Genomic DNA, 26,949 nt, shown 5'->3' with positions numbered 1-26,949 from the left:
AATACTGATAATGTTGGTTTCAGCTGTTTACAATTCCACAACATGCAAAACATGACCCTGCTTTAATTACTTCAGTCTAAATTAGTAGCTCATTGCTTCAACACAAGTATAATTAAAGGCATTTGAAATTACATAAAATATGTACATTTTCAGGATTCCAATTCAAAAATAGCAAAAATTCAAGATTTCAATTCGAATATAGCAAAAATAGCCGATCTACAAGCTCAAAACGTGTCGCAGCGCGACGCGTTTTGAGCTTGTAGATCAGCTATCTTTGCTACGTCAGTAATATATGGCCCTAGGGAGTAAGTGTGGAACTATAGAGCACCGAAGTCCTGACGTAACTCTCTCATCCCTTCCATTCCCCTGGTTCGCGGAAGTAATTTCTCTATGGAGAATAACATGGGGTGATCTTAATATCGTCTACTATAAGCGTTGTGGTCCAAAAATAAACAAGCTGTCTCTGCGTTATTGTCAGGGAGGTGTCTCTGTATCGTTTGCAACAGTCAGTCACTCATATATGATACAGTCTGCTTCTAGCGAAAATCTAACTCATTCAGCAGCAGTAACATTAGCGTTTTCTCTCAGTCAGTTGATTCTTCATATCCATATGAGTGAAGCGGCCGGGGTGACATGTTTATTTTTCAAACACAGTTCTTATATGAGGCGATCTAAAATCGCCTCAATGGGGATTTCAATGCAACTAAACAAATACATGAACCTGGGGACTGACGCCCTCTACTGAAACTAAACAAATACATGAACCTGGGGACTGACGCCCTCTACTGGAAGGGACGTCAGACTTCGGTGCTATATAGACCGATTCCGTACCGGTTTCATGGTCGCAGCCTACGTATTTCCTGTAGGCGGACTCGACGTAGCTGCGGGGGTAAAACCCTCACCAGGCGCACCTCTTCCACTACAGTGAACGGCAGAGTGACTGATGTTAGTTTGCCTCAAACTTTACTCCTTTACCTGCTTTTTTACTAACACTAACATTACAAAGATGCCCAGAACATCGAGATGAACCTGTGTAGTTTATGGCTGCTCCAACAGTAGTGGCAACATAAAAAATAAATAAAAACGGAATGTCTAATATCCACCGCGTTGGCGGGGACCAGAGCCATTGAGTAATGGTTGAGACGAAGCAGTGAAAGATACATAACGCCAGTCTTACCCAATACCAAATATTTCTGTTTTATTAACACAAGGCTGCTGTACTTTATACCTCATACTTTAAATGCTTAGTATGAGGTATAAAATACAGCAGCCTTGTGTTCATAAAACAGAAAGACTGGGTATTGGGTAAGACTGAAATTATGTATCTTTCAGGACCCTTCACTGCTTTGTCTCAACCATTACTCAATGGCTCTGGTCCCCGCCAACGCGGTGGATATTAGACATTCCGTTTTTATTTATTTGTTATGTTGCCACTACTGTTGGAGCAGCCATAAACTACACAGGTTCATCTCGATGTTCTGGGCATCTTTGTAATGTTAGTGTTAGTAAAAAAGCAGGTAAAGGAGTAAAGTTTGAGGCAAACTAACATCAGTCACTCTGCCGTTCACTGTAGTGGAAGACGTGCGCCTGGTGAGGGTTTTACTCCTGCAGCTACGTCGAGTCCGCCTACAGGAAATACGTAGGCTGCGACCATGAAACCGGTACGGAATCGGTCTATAGTGGCCCTCTCCATCGTCAAAGCCCTGGTCTAGATAAAGAGTTAAAACTATGTACGTCACTCAACAGATTAAAAAAGTTGTTCAAAATCAAAGGTACTTAATAAATATAAAACACTATAAGATCCGATTAGAATTATTATTAATTGTTCATTATTATCACTTCAATTCCCTGTTTGGACTGATTGTTCTCTGCCTATTTTCTTAAAGGGTAAGACCACTTTTTTTGAGGTTTGGGTTGTGTAGTTACTTTGCCATGAAGCAACTCCAAATGTGGACAAGAAATAAAAAGTAACTTCTCCAGTGATTAGAAATTGATAATTCAAAATATGCTCCTCATTGACTTACATTGTAGCTAAAACAGCTCTCAAGGTCACTCTTTTAGTACGTAAACAAACACAAACAATGTTGATTCAGACAATATAGAGCATCACCAAAACTCACGTGGTTTTATTTTTTCATAAAAATGTTATCTTATCCTGTTGATTTGTCCATTTTATTGGGAAGAAAACCCGGACTGGATCCGTGGATCCGGAACCAGATCTTCAAATAGTAAAATCAACAGGAATCTTAACATTTTTATGAAGAAATAAAACCACATGAGTTTTGGTGATGCTCTACAGTGTCTGAATCAACGTTGTTTGTGTTTGTTTACGTACTGAAAGAGAGACTGCAGTACGATCTTGGAAACCATAGTTACATCAAGTCAAGCCTTCCTTGTGTGGTAAGGTGGTATTGCTTAAAGGGACACTTCACCCTTTTTGCAAAAAAATATATGTTAATGACATTTAGAAGCTTTAGAATACTTTCCTGGGGGTCTTTGTGTGTAATAATGTGGTTTTAGCTATTTTAGATTGTAGCAGTGAGCACAGTGTCTCTGATGTCATGGACACTGGTCTCACTACCTTCCTGGACTACTATTCCCATAATTCTTTGGTGCACTGCTCCTCCTTGTGGATAGGGGGAGGTCTGTCTTACTGAGACCACATGTAGTCCAGGAAGGAAGTGAGCCCAGTGTCGATGACATCAGAGACACCGGGCTCACTGCTACAATCTAAAATATCTAAAACCACATATTACACACATAAAGACCCCCATGGAAGTGTTCTAAAGCTTCTAAACTTCATTAACATATATTTTTTTTTGCAAAAAGGGTGAAGTGTCCCTTTAAGGTAGCCTACTACGCCACCTGGGGATTTGCGCCCCAGGAGATATTTACTAAATGCAACACTGGACACCCGGAGCACGTACTGACTCCCAACACAGATTCACTATATATATATATATATATAACACCCGGAGCACGTAATGACTCCCAAACACAGATTCACTATACATATAGATGGGCAAGGCAGAAACGTGTGTAACCAATATACAAAAGTCTTTATTAAATGAATTGGTCAGCAACATAATAAGTTATAAAACAATTAGATATTTCATGCAGCAAGAAGACGGTTCAACAATAAATAATAATAATAATAAAACTTTATTTGTATAGCACCTTTCATGACATGAACTGCAGCTCAAAGTGCTTTACAGAACAATGGAGAATAAAAGAAAAGCAAGGCAACGACATTAAAAAACAAGCAGTAATGCAATACAGTGAGGACATGAATAACAAAAAATAAAAGATCAATTAAAAGCAATGTTGTAGAAGTGGGTCTTGAGCTGTGCTTTAAAAATGTCTACAGAGGCTGCCTGACGAAGGTACAGTGGGAGCTTGTTCCATGCCGACGGCTCGTAGAAGCAAAAAGCTGCTTCCCCGTATTTTTTAGTTGCCATTTTTTTAGGCAAAGCGAGCAGGCCAGCAGTGGAAGACCTTAGGGGGCGGTTTGGGACATATTTAGGCAGGCAGTCATGTAGGTAGGAAGGTGCGAGACCATTGAGAGCTTTATAGACAAGTAAAATAATTTTAAAATCAATCCTAAAAACAACCGGAAGCCAGTGCAGTGATGCCAAAACTGGAGTTATATGTTCTCTCATCTTAGTTCTAGTTAAAACTCTGGCTGCTGCATTTTGGACAAGTTGTAATCTGTCAGTTGTTTTCTTAGGCAGTCCTGAAAAAAGTGCATTGCAGTAATCAAGCCGAGAACAAACAAAGGCGTGGATTAGCGTTTTTGCATCGTCCAAAGACAAATAGGCTCTGATTCGTGCAATATTTCTAAGGTGAAAAAAGGCAATCTTGGTAACATGATTAATGTGTGAATTAAAATTCAATTCAGAATCAATAATGACCCCCAGGTTCTTTACTGTACTGCTACTTTCTACAGTCAGGTTGCCAAGTCTGCTTATTATTATTATATATTTTTTAAAGATATTTTTTTGCGGCTTACGCCTTTTATTGTTTGTTTTTTGAAGGGACAGACAGTAGGCTGACAGGAAACGGGAGAGAGATGGGGGGAAGACATGCAGTAAAGGCCGTGTCGGGCTCGGGAGTCGAACCCGCGGCACACTGCGACTGGATTACCAGTCGGGTGCCCAGACGGTTACGCCACCGCCTGGGCCAAGTCTGCTTATTATTGATTCTTTCTGCTCACTAGAACCGATTATGAGAACTTCTGTCTTATCCTCGTTTAGCTTGAGAAAGTCCTCACTCATCACAAATAAAGGCTCCCAAGGTTTAAAATGAAGGCTGTCAAAAATAACGCGTTAATGGCATTAATCAATTGCGTTAATTAATTGCGTTAAAATATTTAACGCAATTAACGCATGCGCGCGGCTCAGGAACGTCCAGAGCATAACAAATCTGTCACTGTGTAGCACACAGTCATGATTGAACAACACCAGAGAGATAGCTTGTGTATTGTAGTTTGGTTGCAAAGTGGTTTGATTCTGTAACTCTGTTGCGTTACTTTGTCTGCCTAGCAAAGCCCCATTAGGCTACACTGCGCGCACACACACACACACACACACACACACACACACACACACACACACACACACACACACACACAGTCACACACACACACACACACACACACACACACACACACACTACTAGTGTTAGCTATCAGCGCGCTGCAAGAATCACTCGGGTCCGTCGCAACTTGTGGATATTTTGCATTAATGTTTGTCCGGCTGGTTTCGTTTTGTCCTACGCGATTACGTGAATCAGCATGGCTGCGCCTGCAGTAGGCTATTACCAAAACAAACACATGGTACTTTTGTGTCGCACATGGAAAGCAACTGAAAACGACCATGGATATATTAAAGACAGTTCCCCTATGCTGCTGTGCACAGCGGAGAGCGGAGAGCGAATGCACAACTCCAGTTACGAACCAAAACACTGACTGAAGCTGATTCACGACTAACTATCTCCAGACTAGTCCTGCAGTCCCGCAATGAAGGAGAGACAATCTCGCCTCTCACTACAGTCCACTACAATGCCATTCTAGCCTTAAAACCTACATTTATGTTATTCAATAATTACTTTAGCGCAAAATATAGGCTTTTCTAAACCATGCCCTGTTTCCAAAAATGCTTATGTGCCATTATTGTATTTTGTGAATTTCAATTAACTATAGTCTACAGTTTAACCCATTGCTTCTCAGCTATTTTAATTTCAAGGACCCCCAAATTAAATTGATAGAAAGTAGCCTAGGCCATTTTATTATGATTTTCATCTCTGGACTGGGACCCCAGTCTCCATTCATCCATCCATCCATCTTCAACCGCTTATCCCTAGTCGGGTCGCGGGGGCAACAGCTCCACCAGAGTGTTCCAGACTTCCCTCTCCAGAGCAACATTAGTGACTTCCTCCTGGGGGACCGCAGTCTACATGGCCAAAAGCCAGTGTTGATTTAACTCAAAGTGTAGGCTAGGCCTACAAATGCTCACATCACATCATGTCTATACTAAATGCATTAGAAAACAAAAAACATTCAAAAACGAATGTATATCCGCTTTCTGTCATTTATATTTCCATTTCCACAACAATAAACAGGAAAACATGGCATATTTTGGACATAGTTCGAATGGTGATTAATCATGATTAAATTAATTTTGAAGCTGTGATTAATCTGATTAAAATTTTTAATCATTTGACAGCCCTATTTAAAATACTATAAAATGCTATAAAGTGCATGTGTATGTATATATATTATATATAGATAATACGTAAATATATATATATATATATTAGGGCATTCATCAAAAAATCGATTTATCGATTTATCGATAAACGAGTCACGAGTCGACTCGCAGCAGCGCGAGTCGAAAGTTGAGCTTTTTTTTTTTTTTTTTTCTCCCCTTTTTTCATTGCATTCAGAACGCGCCCTTAATTAAAAACCAAATGCAGCTGTGTAGGCTATGTGGCTCTCAGCGCGCGGTGTCCCACTATTGAGACTGGCTGAAGTCTGTTTGAACTGCGCTGTGTCAGAGAAGTAACAGATAGAAGCACGCAAACGTTACCCCCAAACGATATCCCCCTCACCTCCGTGCTGGAAATATAACGTCTGGGTTCCCGAGGCTACATGCATGCTGACGCAATGACTGTCTGTTTCTGGCTAAGCTTTACGCGCAGCGCACATGAACCTCTCCGTCTCCGGTCAGTGCGGGTTGTTGTTTATTTGCATGGCTCAGAAAATGAGTAACAAATGAGAACGTTATCGAGTTGTGGAGGAGGAGGAGGAGGAGAATAATAATGTCATATCTCTCATTGTGTTCTCGGTGCTGCTGCTGCGCTGTGTGCCAATACCACTACTTTACCTGGATAACATCATCTTTTCATTTTGACATGATTCACATGAAATAATAATCCTGTACCGGAACCGCGTGTAGCGTTTGGTTTCATTAATGCTATCGTCACAAAATGGCCTACAGCTGCTGCTGCTAAAGATACAAAGATTGGACATTTTTAAACGACGCAAAACGTAGAATTCCCCTCTTGCGTACCAGTGCCACGTGTCCCGCGGACCGGCACCGGTGTTTGGGAACCTCTGATATAGATGATACATGCACTGTGACTGTGTCATATTGGAGAGGCCACTGAATGCGCAGTGCTATGTTTGACATGCTCCGTATTTGAGCGCGCGGCAGCTCCACCCGCCCCTGTTAAATCCCCCCCCCCCCCGCGCGTCCGCGTCCGCCCCCCCCCCCCCCCCCCCCCCCCCCCCCCCGCCGCCAGAAACGATAATTCGACTTATCGATAAATTACTGTCCGACAAGTCGACTGGGAAAAATCTCAAGTCGTTAATGCCCTAATATATATCAATATCGCACCCCTATACAAGCCAGTACCGGGGGAATGAGGGGAGCTGGCAGACTCACCTATCCAGGGTGGTGGTAATGCAACACAACACAGCAACTCAAATAAAGCACAACACAATAGTAAACTCAAAGGAAAAGGGCTTTACCACCACCACTGAACGGCTGCACACTGCTCCAGCGTAGCTGTCCCCGGCACCAGTCCTGCAAGAAGGATAGATACACAGTATGAGCTAGGGCTGGGCAACTTTGACGATGGAGAGGAGCCACTATAGTTCCACACTCACTCCCTAGGGCCATATATTACTGTCGTAGCAAAAATAGCTGATCTACAAGCTCAAAACGCGTCGCGCTGCGACACGTTTCGAGCTTGTAGATCAGCTATTTTTTGCTATATTCGAATTGGAATCTTGAACTTTTGCTATTTTTTTTAATTGGAATCCTGAAAATTAACATTTTTATGTAATTTCAAATGCCTTTAATTATACGCGTGTTGAAGCATTGAGCTACTAATTTAGACTGAAGTAATTAAAGCAGGTCATGTTTTGCATGTTGTGGAATTGTAAACAGCTGGAACCAATATTATTATAATCAGTATTCTGATATTAACCTGAGGGCCACATTAAGTGAAGGTTCGGGGCCGCATGTGGCCCCCCGGCCGCCAGTTGCCCACCCCTGGTATAAAGCCAGCTGGGACACTCATCAAGCCCCAATCAGTGGGCGGAGGACGGGCCGTGACAGCGTGGGAACGCTCACGCCCATCCTGCCACACACACCCCCCTCACACACACACACACACACACACACACACACACACACACACACACACACACACACACACACACACACACACACACACACACAGTCGCACGCACGCACATGCAACTTGCAAGCAACTGTCACTGTGTGTTAGTTGTATATGCAATTATTAAACTTAAACAAGATTAGTGAACGAAAACCTGAACCTGTGATTATGTGAAGCGTTAATTAAAGGGATTGTGACATTAAAAAAAAGGTTTTGGAATTGTTCTTGTTTTTTTTTAGGTTTTATAATCTCAATTGCACCCAAAAAACATGAACTTTTAACATTCAGTAGATTTTCTGTGATCTGGGGTTTTCTGGCTCAAACAGGTGCTCTGATTTGCCGGCAGTATAAGTGACATCACTTACTGCAAATCCTTATGTCAATGGGATTTGCCAGCAGATGTCACTGTTTCACTGTGTTGCCTGTTTTCATTGTAGCTCAAAAGGCCCAAAAAACCCCAAAGAAAACTTCAGACCACAGAAAATCCACTGAGTGTTCAAAGTTCAGGTTTTTTGGGTGTAATTGAGGTTATAAAACCTAAAAGAAAAAAGAAAAAGAAAAATAAATGAAAATGAATGTCATAAAACCTTTAAATAACATTGCTCACGACGTCATTGGAATGAGTTTGCCCGTGAGAAATGTTGTTTTCCTCCGCTCCTGTTCTGTCTGTCTGTCTCTGACCTGCATGCACGTTTATGACATTAACTCACTGTATATTAGATTGCCTCCCTGCGCAGCCTAAAGTTTAGGAAGTGAAGTTGGCGGTATAACCCGTGATTTTCCATATGACAAAAAAAAAGAAAGAAGCGGTCCCCACTTTGCGCTGCCTCGACACTGTCGGCATAATTATGTCACATTTATTGGCATTCGAGCGCGTCGGGTTTATCCTTAATTAACCCATTCTGACCGGGCACCCATTTTGGTGTTAGCATCACGTTATGCTTTAGCTATTGCAAAATAGCAGATCTACAAGCTCATATCGCGCCACCGAGTGGCGCGATACGAGCTTGTAGGTCTGCTATTTTTTTTTAAATCGAAGAACGACTGACATTTTTAGAATCTGATCTCAGGTCAGAATGGGTTGATCAGACCAGTGTGTGTCCGGCGGAAACCTCGTTATGAATCTGATCTCGGGTCAGAATGGGTTAATTAAAAGGACGACACGTAACGCGAGAAAGACATGGCTGTAGATTGCAGTTGCCGTTGGTTGGTAGACGTAGACTTGACTATAGCTGCTGCATAGCCTCAGTCAGGCTTACTGATCTGACTATAGCTGCATAACCTCAGTCTCAGGCCTACTGATCTGACTATAGCTGCATAGCCTCAGTCTCAGGCCTACTGATCTGACTATAGCTGCATAGCCTCAGTCAGGCCTACTGATCTGACTATAGCTGCTTCATAGCCTCAGTCCCAGGCTTACTGATCTGACTATAGCAGCATAGCCTCAGTCTCAGGCTTACTGATCTGACTATAGCTGCATAGCCTCAGTCAGGCCTACTGATCTGACTATAGCTGCATAGCCTCAGTCAGGCCTACTGATCTGCGAAAAGAAAATCTAAAGCTGCAGCACTGCAAATGCCTCTCGATCCAGTCATGGAATTAACCCATTCTGACCTGAGATCAGATTCATACGAGGTTTCCGCCGGACACACACTGGTCCTGATGAACCCATTCTGACCTGAGATCAGATTCTAAAAATGTCAGTCGTTCTTCGATTTTTTTCAAAAATAGAATCATTACATTTCCTGTACAGGTCTTTAAACCCTCTAAGACCCGCATTAATTTCTACTTGCAAAAAAATGATTTCAACCTTACTACTACTTTGTACTATGCCATTGGTAGTATAGTACTACTAGGACTAAGACTAAAAATATGTTAAAAAAAATAAAGTTTGATGAAAAATGTATAATAATTATATAATATAATAATTTACATTTGGGGGATATCTTTCATAATAATGAATAAAACATGTTCTAGACATTCTAATGATCACAAAAAAATATACATTACAATTATTTTACTTACTTTTATTAGGGTTAAAGGTCAAAAGTCATAGGTTACAAAATGTTCAAAATTGCACAGAGTCCAGAAACTTTTAATTTGTGTGAATTTCAGCCTCTGGGGGGGGTATTTATATGCAAATATCATGACCAATGCAGTGATGTAACTAGGGTGCGTTTTGCGTCCAAAAACGCACTTTATAGTTTTGGGACGCATTACACCATCAACCTCGGCGTCCATGGGATGCACTACTGTACTCTGACCAGCGCGGCCCACAGCAGTTCATTTTACCGTTTTTCCTCTGCACAACTTTCCAGTCATTACGGTAACCTTCCCCAAACGTCTCGCTCAGACTTGTATTGTCTGTATTGTAGTTGTGTTGCCATTTGCCATGGTTTGATTATTTTGCCTCCTCCCTCCTCCTCCGCTCGATCCATGCACGCACTGACAGCTCTCACTCACTGACACTCGGCCCGGCTGGCGCGGTGATTATTATCACACAGAGCCCGTGTGTTAAGACCAACGTGACTCGTCTTCATGGATATAAACTCACAAAACAACACCACCACGCAACAGCATAGACTGTAGGACTGCTCCACCATTTACCACGCTATCGTCTGCTACGTTAGTTGACAGAGTAAATTGTCCGTATTAGCCTTGGCCAGCGTCGCTAGCCAAATGCTATAGTAGCCAAGCACCAGAGCACACCACGCGTCGCTCGCTTAATAATCATTAATTTCTGTATCAATGCGGACATAACGTGGTAAATGTTCATAAGCACACAATTGTACAAAATGCTTTTTACACTTGACTTATCTCCATAGTCCTCAGTACTGCAGCCCCACCATGCCATAGGCTATGCCAGTCTAGCCTTAACGTCTACATTTATATGTTATTCAATATATTACTTTAGCACAAAATATAGGCTTTTCTAAACCAAGCCCTCATTCAAAAGTTATGTAAGTGAGTAAAAATAAATGTTATTTATAAAGCACCTTTCAAAACAAAGTTAGAAGGTGCTGAACAATTTGCACAGTATAAACAAAAGAAGACATTTTAAAACAAGGAACATATCACAGTTGTGACAATATCAGAACAAAAACAAACAAGGCAGAACAGAAACATAGGGCTATAAAAATGAATGTAGGCTGTCTGTCATTGTATTTTCTGTGAATTAACTCACAGTTTAATCCAGTGATCCTCAGCCATTTTAATTTCAAGGACCCCCAATTTAAATGTATATGAATTAGCCTAGGGTGACAGGGTCCTATAGGCCATTTCATTATGATTTTCATCTCTGCACTGGGACCCCATGTTACAGACATGTTTACAATATTTTACAACAGTAGCTACTTATATTTTGTTATTTAAAGCTGTGATTATTTATTTAAGAAGCACTATTCTGAACCAATGTTCGCCTTTAAATTAAAAAAAAATGTAATCATCCTTAACCTTTAAGCTAAGGGGACTTAAAATCATTGTTTTAATCGATGGCCTTCATGCCCTGGCAATTGGCTTTGTGCCCTCAAAAAGCTGACCACACTAAAGTCCAAGTGCCCCCCCCCACCCCGCGAACCCCCACACGGAGTTGCACCACTGATTTTTTTTGGGACTCATAAGAATTTCTTGGGACTTGAATGACCACCTGTGCTAGCCTGGTTAATAAACCAGACCGAATCAGCCGTTGGCAAAAAAAATTGCCTACCGGCGGATTTCGGTCTGGAGAGGCTCAATTGTACGCCCATTTTCTACACACGAAAACGTGTGCGCCCAATAGGGACACGGTATGCAATATGGGCGGGCTTTGGTACAGTGACGTTCAATGCTTGAGACCTTTGACTGACAGTAGCTCTGACCAATTGCGTCAAAGAGAAAATGTTTCCCTGGAAATTAAATCCAAGCTGAGCCTCCCCAGACTAATATCCCGCGGATCCGTGCGATATTAGTCTGGTTTATTAACCAGGCTACACCTGTGCATCCCGGGACCCATTACATTGAAAACCTATTTACATCACTGCCAATGGCATTGAAATGGCATTGCAATGAACATCACTGATGACGTTTAGGTGAAAAAAGAACAGAAAATAATAATAATAATAATTAAGTAATTAATTAAAATATAACTTGTTGCTAAAAAGCAACGCTGGGTCTTAGAGGGTTAAAATGTGTTCCTTCTCTCCTCATATCAGATGCCAGTCTGCCGGAGGACTTAATGGTCTATAAGGTCACTTTGGACAGTCTCGATGGTCTTAGAGGGTTAAAATGTGTTCCTTCTCTCCTCCTATCAGATGCCAGTCTGCTGGAGGACTTAATGGTCTATAAGGTCACTTTGGACAGTCTCGATGGTCTTAGAGGGTTAAAATGTGTTCCTTCTCTCCTCCTATCAGATGCCAGTCTGCCGGAGGACTTAATGGTCTATAAGGTCACTTTGGACAGTCTGCCGGAGGACTTAATGGTCTATAAGGTCACTTTGGACAGTCTCGATGGTCTTAGAGGGTTAAAATGTGTTCCTTCTCTCCTCCTATCAGATGCCAGTCTGCTGGAGGACTTAATGGTCTATAAGGTCACTTTGGACAGTCTCGATGGCGCGACATACGTCACTCAAGTGCCCTCCTACCTCTGCAACATCTACACAGACCTCCACCTGTCAGCGGGAGGGAGCGAAGGGGTTCATCGGCAACATGAGGTGTGGCAGCTTGAGACCGCCTCCAAAATGAAGACCCTCCATGACGTCCTAATCAAGTGCCGTGCCGTCTTCAAGACCCTCCTCCCTGGCCCAGACACGCCCAGCAGCGGAGTTCTGACCAATGGCATCGCTGGCATCGGGAAGACATTCAACGTGCGTAAGTTCGCTCTGGACTGGGCGAGAGGTTTGGAGAACCAAGATATAGATCTCCTGGTTCCCTTCGCATTCCGGGAGCTGAACTTGGTCCGAGATGAGCGGCACAGTCTTCTCTCACTGATCCATGTTTTCCATCCAACGTTAGAGAAGCTCACAGCAGAGCAGCTCGCTGCCTGGAGAGTTGGCTTCATCTTCGATGGTCTCGATGAAAGCAGGTTTCCGCTGAAATTCCAGAACATTGACATCGATTCTGACGACTTCGACAACAATGATGTCATCTCTGATGTCACGATGACGTCATCGGTGGGCCTGCTGTTGACGAACATCATCAAGAAGAATCTGCTCCCCTCGGCTCTCTTCTGGATAACCAGCAGACCTGCAGCAGCCAATCAGATCCCTCCTGAATGCGTTGACATGGTGACAGAAATGCGAGGGTTCACAGACCCCCAGAAGGAGGAGTTCTTCAGGAAGATGTTCAGCGATGATAGGAAGCTGGCCAGCACCATCATCAAACACGTGAAGACCTCAAAGAGCATCCACATCATGTGTCACATCCCAGTCATCTGTTGGATGACCGCTACCGTTGTGGAGGACCTGGTGAAGATGGGGGGACCGCTGCCCAAGAACCTGACCGGGATGTTCAGCCACTTCATATCGATCCAGTTGAGGGGGATGAAGCATGGCGAGACTCATGTCGTGAAAAGAAAAGAAAAGAAAAAGAAAAGAAACAAAAAAGACAGAATCAGAGAAAAAAGAAAAAGGGAGACTGATGTTGATGTTGTTGTTGACGTTGTTGTTGACGACGTTGTTGACGTTGAAGACGGGAATGCTCTTCTGAAGCTGGGCCAGCTGGCGTTAAACCATCTGGAGAAAGGCACCGTCACGTTCTACCAAGAAGACCTGGAAGAGTGTGGTCTCGATGTGAACGACGCCACGCTGTACTCGGGAGTGTGCGCGAAGATCTTCAAAGAAGAGACCGTTCAATCTCAGAGAAAGATCTACAGCTTTGTTCATCTGAGCATCCAGGAGTTCCTGGCTGCAGTCTACCTGTTCCACTGTTTCACACAGGAGAACACGGAGGCAGTGAAGATATTCCTGGGAGTTGATGTCAGTTCCTTGGAGGACTTCCTGCTGAGAGCCATCGGAAAAGCCCTGAAGAGTAAGAACGGCCACCTGGACCTCTTTATCCGCTTCCTTCATGGCCTCTCGCTGGAGTCCAACCAGAGTCTGTTAGGAGGCCTGCTGGGTCACACAGAGAACAGTCCAGAGGAGATCCAGAGAGTCATCAAGAACCTGAAGGAGATGAGAAATGAGAATGGGAGTCTCTCTCCTGACAGATTCATCAACATCATCCACTGTCTAAAGGAGATGAACGACCACTCGGTACATCAGGAGATCCAACAGTACCTGAAGTCAGGGGACAGATCAAAGACAGAACTGTCTGAGAGCCAGGCTGCAACTCTGGCCTTTACGCTGCTGACGTCAGAGGATGTTCTGGAGGAGTTGGACCTGCACAATTACAACACCACGACGTGGGGGAAGAACTGTCTGGTGTCCGCTGTGAGGAACAGCAGAAGGGCTCGGTTAGTAGTCATGTGATCATGTGTTAGAATAGAATGAAACTGACTGACTTTCATAGTTCTGACTAGTTCATAGAAGTTACACTGTAGTATTAATACAGATTACCTGTCTTTCACTTTTATGTTTTCTGGTTCCCTATTCTTATATGACCTGTCAATATCTGAACAACTAGACTGTTCTTATGTCCTGTCAATATCTGACCAACTTACTAGACTGTTCTTATATGACCTGTCAATATCTGACCAACTAGACTGTTCTTATATGACCTGTCAATATCTGACCAACTAGACTGTTCTTATGTCCTGTCAATATCTGACCAACTTACTAGACTGTTCTTATATGACCTGTCAATATCTGACCAACTAGACTGTTCTTATATGACCTGTCAATATCTGACCAACTAGACTGTTCTTATATGACCTGTCAATATCTGACCAACTTACTAGACTGTTCTTATATGACCTGTCAATATCTGACCAACTAGACTGTTCTTATATGACCTGTCAATATCTGACCAACTAGACTGTTCTTATATGACCTGTCAATATCTGACCAACTAGACTGTTCTTATATGACCTGTCAATATCTGACCAACTAGACTGTTCTTATATGACCTGTCAATATCTGACCAACTAGACTGTTCTTATATGACCTGTCAATATCTGACCAACTAGACTGTTCTTATATGACCTGTCAATATCTGACCAACTAGACTGTTCTTATATGACCTGTCAATATCTGACCAACTAGACTGTTCTTATATGACCTGTCAATATCTGACCAACTAATCTGTTCTTATATGACCTGTCAATATCTGACCAACTAGACTGTTCTTATATGACCTGTCAAAGTGTCAATATCTGACCAACTAGACTGTTCTTATATGACCTGTCAATATCTGACCAACTAGACTGTTCTTATATGACCTGTCAATATCTGACCAACTAGACTGTTCTTATATGACCTGTCAATATCTGACCAACTAGACTGTTCTTATATGACCTGTCAATATCTGACCAACTAGACTGTTCTTATATGACCTGTCAATATCTGACCAACTAATCTGTTCTTATATGACCTGTCAATATCTGACCAACTAGACTGTTCTTATATGACCTGTCAATATCTGACCAACTAGACTGTTCTTATATGACCTGTCAATATCTGACCAACTAGACTGTTCTTATATGACCTGTCAATATCTGACCAACTAGACTGTTCTTAAATGACCTGTCAATATCTGACACAGTTAATTTCCTTGAACATTAACTTGATCTAATCTGTGTTGATAATCACTGATTTTACAGACTTGTTGGCTGTGACCTCCAAAAGCCAGAATGTGAGATCGTGGCTTCAGCTCTCAGCTGTAATCCTTCACATCTGAGAGAATTGGACCTCGGTTATAACGCCATAAAAGAACCAGCCAGTGAATTTCTCTCTAATGCGTTGATGAGTCCAAACTGTAAACTGGAGATACTGAGGTCAGTCTATTATGAATAAAGTTTACATCATGGTATCTCACACTGATTAGAATACTCACTCTCGCATCACAATGTACAGTAAATGTGAACTAATGAGGTACTGTTTGCCGCTTCACCTCCCAATGTATGAATGAATGAACCTTCACCTCCCAATGTATGAATGAATGGACCTTCACCTCCCAATGTATGAATGAACCTTCACCTCCCAATGTATGAATGAATGAACCTTCACCTCCCAATGTATGAATGAATGAACCTTCACCTCCCAATGTATGAATGAATGAACCTTCACCTCCCAATGTATGAATGAATGAATGAACCTTCACCTCCCAATGTATGAATGAATGAACCTTCACCTCCCAATGTATGAATGAATGAACCTTCACCTCCCAATGTATGAATGAATGAACCTTCACCTCCCAATGTATGAATGAATGAACCTTCACCCCCCAATGTATGAATGAATGAACCTTCACCTCCCAATGTATGAATGAATGAACCTTTACCTCCCAATGTATGAATGAATGAACCTTCACCTCCCAACGTATGAATGAATGAACCTTCACCTCCCAATGTATGAATGAATGAACCTTCACCTCCCAATGTATGAATGAATGAACCTTCACCTCCCAATGTATGAATGAATGAACCTTCACCTCCCAATGTATGAATGAATGAACCTTCACCTCCCAACGTATGAATGAATGAACATTCACCTCCCAATGTATGAATGAATGAACCTTCACCTCCCAATGTATGAATGAATGAACCTTCACCTCCCAATGTATGAATGAATGAACCTTCACCTCCAAACGTATGAATGAATGAACCTTCACCTCCCAACGTATGAATGAATGAACCTTCACCTCCCAACGTATGAATGAATGAACCTTCACCTCCCAATGTATGAATGAATGAACCTTCACCTCCCAATGTATGAATGAATGAACCTTCACCTCCCAATGTATGAATGAATGAACCTTCACCTCCCAACGTATGAATGAATGAACCGTTGTAAAGCGCTTTGAGCACTTTGGAAAAGCGCTTTTAAAAATGCAATTAATTATTCTTATTATTACAGTGATTACAGTATGTAGAGCCATGTTGACATTCCTGCCTGCCTTCTCTTTCCATCTCTTGGGGTCTTTACTCCAAAGCTGTGATATTCACTCCAGATGTTTCATGTGTAATTACAGACTTGCTGGCTGTACCTTCACAGAGGGGACAGGACTTGAAATTCTGCTCTCAGCTCTCAGCAGAAATCTTCTCCATCTGAAGGAATTGGACCTCAGTTTCATCTGCCTGACGGAAGTACAACTGCTCCTGCTCTGTGGTCTGCTGCAGAGTCCACAGTGTAGACTGCAGATTGTGAGGTAAAGAATCGTGTGTTCTCTCTGTGTGTGGCTCTCTACGTGAACATCAACACAGCACTTTGTTAAATGTGTATTTCTCTGCAGGTTGTCAGGCTGTGGAGTCACAGAGAAAGGCTGTTTTTATCTGGCTGAAGCTGTGACCACCAACCCCTCCTCCCGGCTGAAACAGCTGGACTTGAACTTCAGCCACTTAGGAGGCTCTGGTCTGAAGGAGCTGACTGCTGCCGTGGAGACTGTCAAGTGAGTCGACTATAGGACTGTGTCTGTTGGTCAGTAGACTATAGGACTGTCTGTTGGTCAGTAGACTATAGGACTGTGTCTGTTGGTCAGTAGACTATAGGACTGTCTGTTGGTCAGTAGACTATAGGACTGTGTCTGTTGGTCAGTAGACTGTAGGACTGTGTCCATGTTGGTCAGTAGACTGTAGGACTGTGTCCATGTTGGTCAGTAGGTTTTCACTTGATTCATTGTTGTTCTACTTCCTACAGTGTGAATCGTGGAGGAGAACACTGGACTAAACCTCAACTCCTTACAACACGTGAGTCTGTCTGTCTGTCTGTCTTTCTTTCTTTCTCACATCGCTATGGAAAACCTTTGATTATGTAACCCCCCCCCCCCCCTATTACTGTGTGTGTGTGTGTGTGTGTGTGTGTGTGTGTGTGTGTGTGTGTGTGTGTGTGTGTGTGTGTGTGTGTGTGTGTGTGTGTGTGTGTGTGTGTGTGTGTGTGTGTGTGTGTGTGTGTGTGTGTGTGTGTGTGTGTGTGTGTGTGTGTGTGTGTGTGTGTGTGTGTGTGTGTGTGTGTGCGCGCGTGCGCGTGCGTGTCATTCAGTGCATGGTGTATTTAATGTTTACTGTGTTGTTTTCTCATCAGATTACCAGCGTCTCACTCTGGACCCGAACACAGCACACATAACCCTCTCCCTGTCTGAGAACAACAGGAAGGTGACCCGCGACGACCGGGTTAACTCATACCCGGACCATCCCGACAGGTTCGACGTCTCTCCCCAGGTCCTGAGTTCAGAGAGCCTCGGCGAGCGCTTCTACGGCGAGATGGAGTTCAGCGGAACGGTTCAGATAGGACTGACCGACAGGGACATCCGCAGGATAGGTCAGGGTCACGCCTGTGTGCTCGGAGAGACCACAAAGTCCTGGAGTATGTTCTGTAGTCAGTACTATTACTCTGTCATATACAACAGTAAGGAGACCACAATCCCTATCACTCCCTCTGACTCCAACAGAGTAGCCCTGTGTCTGGACCGTCCCGCTGGGACTCTGTCCTTCTACAGAGTGTTAGAGGACACTCTGACTCACCTGTACACCTTCCAGACCACCTTCCCTCAACGTCTCCACGCTGGCTTTAGGGTTTACCACGGCTCCTCTGTGTCTCTGTGTGAGGACACACAGGGTGGGAGGAGAGACAGGCGGGCTGCGAGGACAGACGGACAGGCTGTGGGGACAGACGGGCAGGCTGTGGGGACAGACGAGTGTGTTGTGTCATAATGTCCTCCTCCTCCTGTTTCTGTAGCGTGAGACAGCTTGGTGTACAAGTACACCCCCTGGACTCGACGCTAGTATGTCGCAGGGACTTACCCCCCAATCCAACCCTTTGATGCTGAGTGCCAAGCAGGGAGGCACTGCGTCCCGACCTCCCAGTCTCAGGGCGGACACTCTAACCACAAGGCCACTGAGCTGATCAATTCTTAATAAAAAGCTATTATTTAGGCCCCAAAATCTATAAATCTCACACTATTATTAAGGCAAGCAGCCGGTTCCACAAGGTGGCCTTTTTTCACTTGAGCACCTGCCCCTCTAAATGTCTGTGCACGCCACTGTCCTGCCCCTCTAAATGTCTGTGCACGCCCCTGTCCTGCCCCTCTAAATGTCTGTGAACGCCCCTGTCCTGCCCCTCTAAATGTCTGTGCACGCCACTGTCCTGCCCCTCTAAATGTCTGTGCACGCCCCTGTCCTGCCCCTCTAAATGTCTGTGAACGCCCCTGTCCTGCCCCTCTAAATGTCTGTGCACGCCCCTGTCCTGCCCCTCTAAATGTCTGTGCACGCCACTGTCCTGCCCCTCTAAATGTCTGTGAACGCCCCTGTCCTGCCCCTCTAAATGTCTGTGCACGCCACTGTCCTGCCCCTCTAAATGTCTGTGCACGCCCCTGTCCTGCCCCTCTAAATGTCTGTGCACGCCACTGTCCTGCCCCTCTAAATGTCTGTGAACGCCCCTGTCCTGCCCCTCTAAATGTCTGTGCACGCCACTGTCCTGCCCCTCTAAATGTCTGTGCACGCCACTGTCCTGCCCCTCTAAATGTCTGTGCACGCCACTGTCCTGCCCCTCTAAATGTCTGTGCACGCCACTGTCCTGCCCCTCTAAATGTCTGTGAACGCCCCTGTCCTGCCCCTCTAAATGTCTGTGCACGCCACTGTCCTGCCCCTCTAAATGTCTGTGAACGCCCCTGTCCTGCCCCTCTAAATGTCTGTGCACGCCACTGTCCTGCCCCTCTAAATGTCTGTGCACGCCACTGTCCTGCCCCTCTAAATGTCTGTGCACGCCCCTGTCCTGCCCCTCTAAATGTCTGTGAACGCCCCTGTCCTGCCCCTCTAAATGTCTGTGCACGCCCCTGTCCTGCCCCTCTAAATGTCTGTGAACGCCACTGTCCTGCCCCTCTAAATGTCTGTGCACGCCCCTGTCCTGCCCCTCTAAATGTCTGTGAACGCCACTGTCCTGCCCCTCTAAATGTCTGTGCACGCCCCTGTCCTGCCCCTCTAAATGTCTGTGCACGCCCCTGTCCTGCCCCTCTAAATGTCTGTGCACGCCACTGTCCTGCCCCTCTAAATGTCTGTGCACGCCCCTGTCCTGCCCCTCTAAATGTCTGTGCACGCCCCTGTCCTGCCCCTCTAAATGTCTGTGCACGCCACTGTCCTGCCCCTCTAAATGTCTGTGCACGCCCCTGTCCTGCCCCTCTAAATGTCTGTGCACGCCACTGTCCTGCCCCTCTAAATGTCTGTGCACGCCACTGTCCTGCCCCTCTAAATGTCTGTGAACGCCACTGTCCTGCCCCTCTAAATGTCTGTGAACGCCCCTGTCCTGCCCCTCTAAATGTCTGTGCACGCCCCTGTCCTGCCCCTCTAAATGTCTGTGCACGCCACTGTCCTGCCCCTCTAAATGTCTGTGCACGCCACTGTCCTGCCCCTCTAAATGTCTGTGCACGCCACTGTCCTGCCCCTCTAAATGTCTGTGAACGCCACTGTCCTGCCCCTCTAAATGTCTGTGCACGCCACTGTCCTGCCCCTCTAAATGTCTGTGAACGCCACTGTCCTGCCCCTCTAAATGTCTGTGCACGCCACTGTCCTGCCCCTCTAAATGTCTGTGCACGCCACTGTCCTGCCCCTCTAAATGTCTGTGCACGCCACTGTCTACAAGCTCACAGTGCCATAACCGAGTCCAAGAAAATGTAATGCCTCGACAAGGCATTGAACCCCTACCATGAAATGTTCTATGAGCAGGGCCTGGCTGTAAACAAGTTCTTGAGCTTAGTCCAGTTACCCTGGGTAAACATGGTACCTTTGCTTTACTTTCGACTCAATTCCAAGTGCCTGTCAGGATGTATAGAACATTTAAACATGTATATTGTATCGTTTTAATGATCATTTAGGCCTATTTACATTTACTCCAATGAAGGGTTTTGAACATCATTGTATTTTGTCTAAATTAATTTCATTTTGATGTCATTTCATGTCTATCATATCTTCAAGAAAGTGAAATGAATGCTGTTGTACCAAAATTACATGAATTAATACATTAATAAAATAACTAAAATAATTTTGGATGTGACCTTTTGTGGTGAGGGTCATTCACCTTTCTGTATGCACGCACGCACATACACACACACTTGCGCACACACACGCACGCACACGCGTGCACGAGCTTGTAGATCTGCCATTTTAGCTTCTTTATTTTTTTTGCAATCCTGAATGTTTTTTAATATTGGAATTGGAATATAAATTGAATATTGGAATCCTGAAAAGGTATATTTAAAAAAAAATGCATTTGGTTATAATTGTTAACTTTATGAACTTAAATACAAATGTATTGGACATGAAAAAGTTTTGAATTGCAGCCGTCCGTAGGAGCCCTTTGAGAGCAGTTTTGAAGGGGGTTGCATGTCTTAATGACTGTTGGTAGGGCGTTCCACATTTTGGTGGCATAGGAGCGAAAATAATTTAGTCCCTTGTTTGTGCCGAATCTGCGTTGTACATGGGGACAGGGAGTTAAACTCCCTGTCGGTGAATTATATCACACATGGCTGTGAAAGTATTTAGACAGGTACATGGGTATCTTAGTGAAGTATCTAGACAGGTACATGGGTATCTTAGTGAAGTATTTAGACAGGTACATGGGTATCTTGGTGAAGTATTTAGACAGGTACATGGGTATCTTGGTGAAGTATTTAGACAGGTACATGGGTATCTTAGTGAAGTATCTAGACAGGTACATGGGTATCTTAGTGAAGTATTTAGACAGGTACATGGGTATCTTAGTGAAGTATCTAGACAGGTACATGGGTATCTTAGTGAAGTATCTAGACAGGTACATGGGTATCTTAGTGAAGTATCTAGACAGGTACATGGGTATCTTAGTGAAGTATTTAGACAGGTACATGGGTATCTTAGTGAAGTATCTAGACAGGTACATGAGTATCTTAGTGAAGTATTTAGACAGGTACATGGGTATCTTAGTGAAGTATTTAGACAGGTACATGGGTATCTTAGTGAAGTATTTAGACAGGTACATGGGTGTCTTAGTGAAGTATTTAGACAGGTACATGGGTATCTTGGTGGTGTATTTAGACAGGTACATGGGTATTTTAGTGAAGTATTTAGACAGGTACATGGGTATCTTAGTGAAGTATTTAGACAGGTACATGGGTATCTTAGTGAAGTATTTAGACAGGTACATGGGTATCTTAGTGAAGTATTTAGACAGGTACATGGGTATCTTAGTGAAGTATTTACACATAAGCCAACATGCTGCATTTATACAATAGTATTCTATGAGTGTGACAAGTTATTCAGTCCATTCTGGGATGAAATGATTTTCGACGGTTTCCACACGGCCGCAATGCATGTCGTAGCAAAAATAGCTGATCTACATACCTCTAAATGTCTTTTTTAGTTTTACTCACATTTTAGTCACCTGGAATGTTTTAGTAACTTAGTCTAGTTTTATTCGACTAAATATAAGATTTTATAGTCTTTTTAAATCTACAGTTGATTTAGTCGGCTAAAATGTATCTTGGCGGGCCTCGATGCCGTGGCTGAAGGCCAGTGGAAATCGTTATAAATACCTGGTTACGATTATTTGAAATTTGATGTAAACCCTGACATGCTGTGGCCAGCAACGCCTTTTCTGCCTAAGGAAATTAGCCAGATTTAATGTCGACAGAGACCTGATGAAACTGTTTTACAGTGCCTATGTACACTCTGTTATCTCCTTCTCTATCATCTGTTGGTATGGTAATGGTAACCTCGCCATTAAAGATAAAAAAACAATATCTTAGAAGTATTGTGAAAACTGCCTCCAAAATGACTGGTATCCAGTTGGAGATCGAGCCTCGCTTTCATGATACATTTGCATAAGATTTGCATCACTTTTTTTCCCGTTTATTTTTCATTTAATTTCCTCTGATAAGTCCTATAGTAGTACAAAGTAGTAGTAAGGTTGAAATATAAGTAAAAATATATCCGGGTCTTAAATATTTCTTCACTTTCATCTACTATAAAAATAAATAAAATAAAACTGGTCAAACATCAGCCAAATTGTAATATAAGGAAGCAGACGTTGTGGGGGGGGGGGGGAACGATCTACAAGCTCGCAAAAGCGAGCTGTTGTAACTTGCATGTGAGCTTGTAGATCGGTTCAAAATGTGTGATTTTCTAACTCCTGTGAAAGCCCATGTTGTTTTCACTTCCGTCAGTAGATGGAGCCAGAGGAGCGGTTTTTATTATTGATTGATTGAAATATGTATTAACAGTTTGTAGAATTACAGTAGCCTACATTTCAAGCACAAACCCAATACAAAGACTGTTAACTGTGAGTGGACGACCCAATTAAGCATTACACTTGTTTACAACAGGGTCCACATTGTTCAATTCATCAAAACATTTAGAGACGTACAAATTACACCACCAAGCGACTGCATGGCTGGCTGTGAGCCTTGTGTAATCACGGAGTTTTGTGAAAGAAACTATCACATCCACAGTGACATCTCACAGTGGAAAAAAATCCTTTCCGCTCTCAAAGGGCACCTACGGACGGCTGCAATTCGAAACTGGCCCCCATAGAATCTGAATCCCCCCCTTTTTCCCCTCACTGTATAAGTTTCTTTTCCCTTTTTCCCTCCTTTATGATGAATTCCTGTTCTGTTCTTTAACTATATAGAAGTGTCTATTTGTACGTCTCTAAATGTTTTGATGAATTGCACATGGTGGACCCTGTTGTAAACAAGTGTAATGCTTAATTGGGTCGTCCACTCACAGTTAACAGCCTTAGGCACCCGGCGCCAGCTTTGGCACAAAGGAGGGTGATCACTGCACACTGGCTTAAAGTGGGTGAGACAGGATTTTTGGTTTAAAAGAAAAAATATATATATAAGAAAAGGATGTAGTCAATTAAATGAACTCCCTCACATTTGTATGTAAATTACAACCACACAATTCTACATTAAAACTGTGAGGAAAATATTTAAAAGAATCCAACAAAAATGTTGGAATTTTTGATGTGGCGTCATTAAAATATTGACATGGCACAGCTGACCATCTAGAAATTAAAAACATGACACTTCATTTAATTAAAAACAAAAGGTTGCAGATACCCAATACTTAGCTTAACGCTAAGGGCGCTCTACACTAAATATCTATGCTGAAAATAGCCGATCTACAAACCAACAGCTCGAGCTAGGTAGAGCTTGTAGATCGGCCATGTTCTGCTAATGTAACGTTCGCCCTCCTTGAATTGTCTTCCATTTCTGACGCCACTGGTGACTGATTGTCGTACAAATAATAGTCTTTTTATTTCTGACGCCACTGGTGACTGATTGTCGTACAACCATACAATTAACACAACCTACATTTGGGTATCATTTATTATTCTGTAACAAAACAAATACATTTATAGGTTTCTTTTCTTTTTTACAAATCATTAATTTATATCAACATAAATCTCTCTGGTGGCGATGCGATAACAGTGAACACCCCAGGTGGTCACAAGGCCACAACATGAGTAACTTACTGGCTCACATGAGCAGATGGTTATCACAATGAACTGTTAACCATGATGATGATTATTATTATTATTAATTGTAGCGTGCACGCCAGCCTCTGAACTTCATTTTACAATGCCAAAAAAACAAAAAAAAGTCTTGTTGAAAAGTGGCAAAGATATAAAATTCTGCACACCAAAATATGCATTTGTATTTGTAGAAAGGGAGTCTACCAACGCGCCTCAAGCCTGAAACGGCTGATCCGGTGCTTCACAGGTGCAATAAGGACATCAAAGTTGCATAAGGAGAAGAGACTGGAGCAGCACGGACATTTAGAGCCTTTTATTTAGGTGCCGAGTATACAAAACGACTAATGCTACCACTCATGACTCTGATGAAGACCGCAAGGTCGAAACCGTTAGTCGTTTTGTATACTCTACTACCACCTCCCGGCTCGTTGAAAAAACAACAAATTGAACCACTCCCAGCTCGTTGAAAAAACAACAAATTTAACCACCCCTCCCGGCTCGTTGAAAAAACAACAAATTGAACCACCTCCCGCTCGTTGAAAAAACAACAAATTGAACCACCTCCCGGCTCGTTGAAAAAAACAACAAATTGAACCACCTCCCGGCTCGTTGAAAAAGCGGTTGAGAAGTCGACATACATTCTCCGAGTGCAAGCATCACTTTGGCATGCAGATTTGATTCTTTTTCACATGCTGAACTTTAAGCCCCAAAACACAGGACCCAAAGGGTGGAGACGGTTTCAGCTCAACAGCCCCCAGACCACACCAAAGGGTCTCCATGGAACTCCTCGCAAACCGTTTGGCTTTGCGAGGAGTTGCATGGAGACCCTTTGCTGTGGTCTGGGCTTCATATTAGATCCAGCCTCGTAACTGCAGGTGGTTTCGGGACGTAATAATAATCACATTGTCGCTTTCAGAGTTGAAAGTGGAGCCATGCTTTCTAATTCACCGACGGGCCTGTTTTTAATTACAACCACACGTTAGAGAGACATTAGACACGTTTACAGGATAGTTCTCAAATCATACTTCATAAAACGCTGTACATTTCCAAACCAGACACTGTCCAGCAGCAACTCAATCGGCAGCAGGTTTGAAGAGAGTTCAGTGCCTTCTCTCTGTTGCTGGAGATGTTATGTTTCTTTTATACATAAGGGTCTGTAACTCAGAGAGAGTACAGATGGAACCAAATGCACCCTTACGGGTCCATTTGTACACTCTCAGAGTGAAATAAAGACTGATGATTTTAGAGTGCAGATTGGGGTCCCAGAGATTAAAAAAACAAAAACAAAGAAAAAGAAGAAGCTAAACTTGGGGTCCGTGTCTAAGTGCATATGAAACTGAGGGTCCTTCAAATGAAAATAATGGCATGATGTAAAAGGGGCGCCCGCACACACAGTCCAGAACCTGGCTTAATGTAAGGGCACCCCGGGCGCACACAGCCACACACAGTCCAGAACCTGGCTTAATGTAAGGGCACCCCGGGCGCACACAGCCACACACAGTCCAGAACCTGGCTTAACGTTAGGGGCACCCCGGGCGCACACAGCCACACACAGTCCAGAACCTGGCTTAATGTAAGGGCACCCCGGGCGCACACAGACACACACAGTCTAGAACCTGGCTTAACGTTAGGGGCACCCCGGGCGCACACAGCCACAGTGCCACACACAGTCCTCAAGGCTTGACGTTAGGGGCACCCCCACACAGACACACACAGTCCAGAAGGCTAGCCATCAGGGCACCCCCCCCCCCCCCCCCCCACACACACACACACACACACACAGTTCAGTTGGCATCCGTCTTGGGCGCAGCCCATCCTCAGCCCGCTTGGCCTCCTCGTCCATCTCGTCCATGATGCGTTCCTGGGAGACTGAATAGAAGGTGTAGCCGTCTGGAGGGGGAAGCGTTGTTAAGGCCAACAGGAGCTGTGAAAAGCCACGGCTGGTAGGACACCAAGGACAGCATTTAGAGCCTTCCTTATATTGTTGAATCTATTGACATCCTAGCCGCAGTTTGCAACTCTAGATTTTTTTTATAATGGGATGAATCTAGAGTTGACTCCCCACTCATCCAATTTGGTTTGTGATCTGCTTGTCTTAAACGACGTTAAACTCACCAACATTGCAGCTGTAGTCCAAGCTTGAATTATCCTCTTTCAATCTGCCGAGCTTGTTTTTCATGAAAGTCCCACCGTAGAGATGTTATGAGCTACTTTCTGTCAAGATATCCTCTGCGGGTGATTCTTTGCAGTTTGGAAGCACTCGTTTTATTAACGGGTCGCGCTGCTGCCTCCTGCATTATGTGCAAATTCGAAACAGGTGGAACGCAGGGCCGTTCAGTGACATACGACGAGTGCTTCCAAACTCCAGCACTTAGAAAAAGAATCACCTGCAGAGAATGTCCTGACAGAAAGTATCTCATAACATCTCTACGGTGGATTTTTATGAAAAACAAGCTCTGCAGATTGAAAGAGGATAATTCAAGCTTGGACTGCAGCTGCAATGATGGTGAGTTTAACTTCGTTCAAGACAAGCAGATCGCAAACCAAATTGGATGAGTGGGGAGTCAACTCTATCCCATTATTTAAAAGAAATCTAGAGTTGCAAACTGCGGCTAGGATGTCAATAGATTCAACAATATAATGAAGGACTGCAGCTGCAATGTTGGTGAGTTTAAAGGACAACTTTAGTTTTT

General features: G+C 43.6%; 1 protein-coding gene and 1 long non-coding RNA gene across 2 annotated transcripts in view; one reads left to right on the top strand and one right to left on the bottom strand.

The window, feature by feature from the left end:
• The window catches only part of LOC310874968 (uncharacterized protein), a 104,000-nt gene extending 85,055 nt beyond the window's left edge, over window positions 1-18,945 (top strand). The window contains exons 24-25 of the mRNA XM_083787941.1: window positions 17,453-17,502; window positions 17,837-18,945. Coding sequence (XP_083644067.1) covers window positions 17,453-17,502; window positions 17,837-18,465 — 679 coding nt within the window. The 3' untranslated portion in view covers window positions 18,466-18,945. The remainder of the gene's footprint in view (window positions 1-17,452; window positions 17,503-17,836) is intronic.
• A 5,147-nt stretch (window positions 18,946-24,092) lies between these two features.
• LOC310874345 lies at window positions 24,093-25,961 on the bottom strand. The gene is made up of 2 exons (XR_014570558.1): window positions 24,855-25,961; window positions 24,093-24,782 (listed from the first exon to the last, which is right to left on the bottom strand). It is a non-coding gene; the product is annotated as an uncharacterized lncRNA (long non-coding RNA).
• Between the last annotated feature and the right edge of the window lie 988 nt (window positions 25,962-26,949).

Source organism: Protomyctophum parallelum (genome assembly GCF_964188405.1).
Source record: "Protomyctophum parallelum genome assembly, chromosome: 17".
In the NCBI taxonomy this organism is placed as follows: Eukaryota; Metazoa; Chordata; class Actinopteri; order Myctophiformes; family Myctophidae; genus Protomyctophum; species Protomyctophum parallelum.
This window is presented reverse-complemented; position numbering and strand designations above follow the sequence as displayed.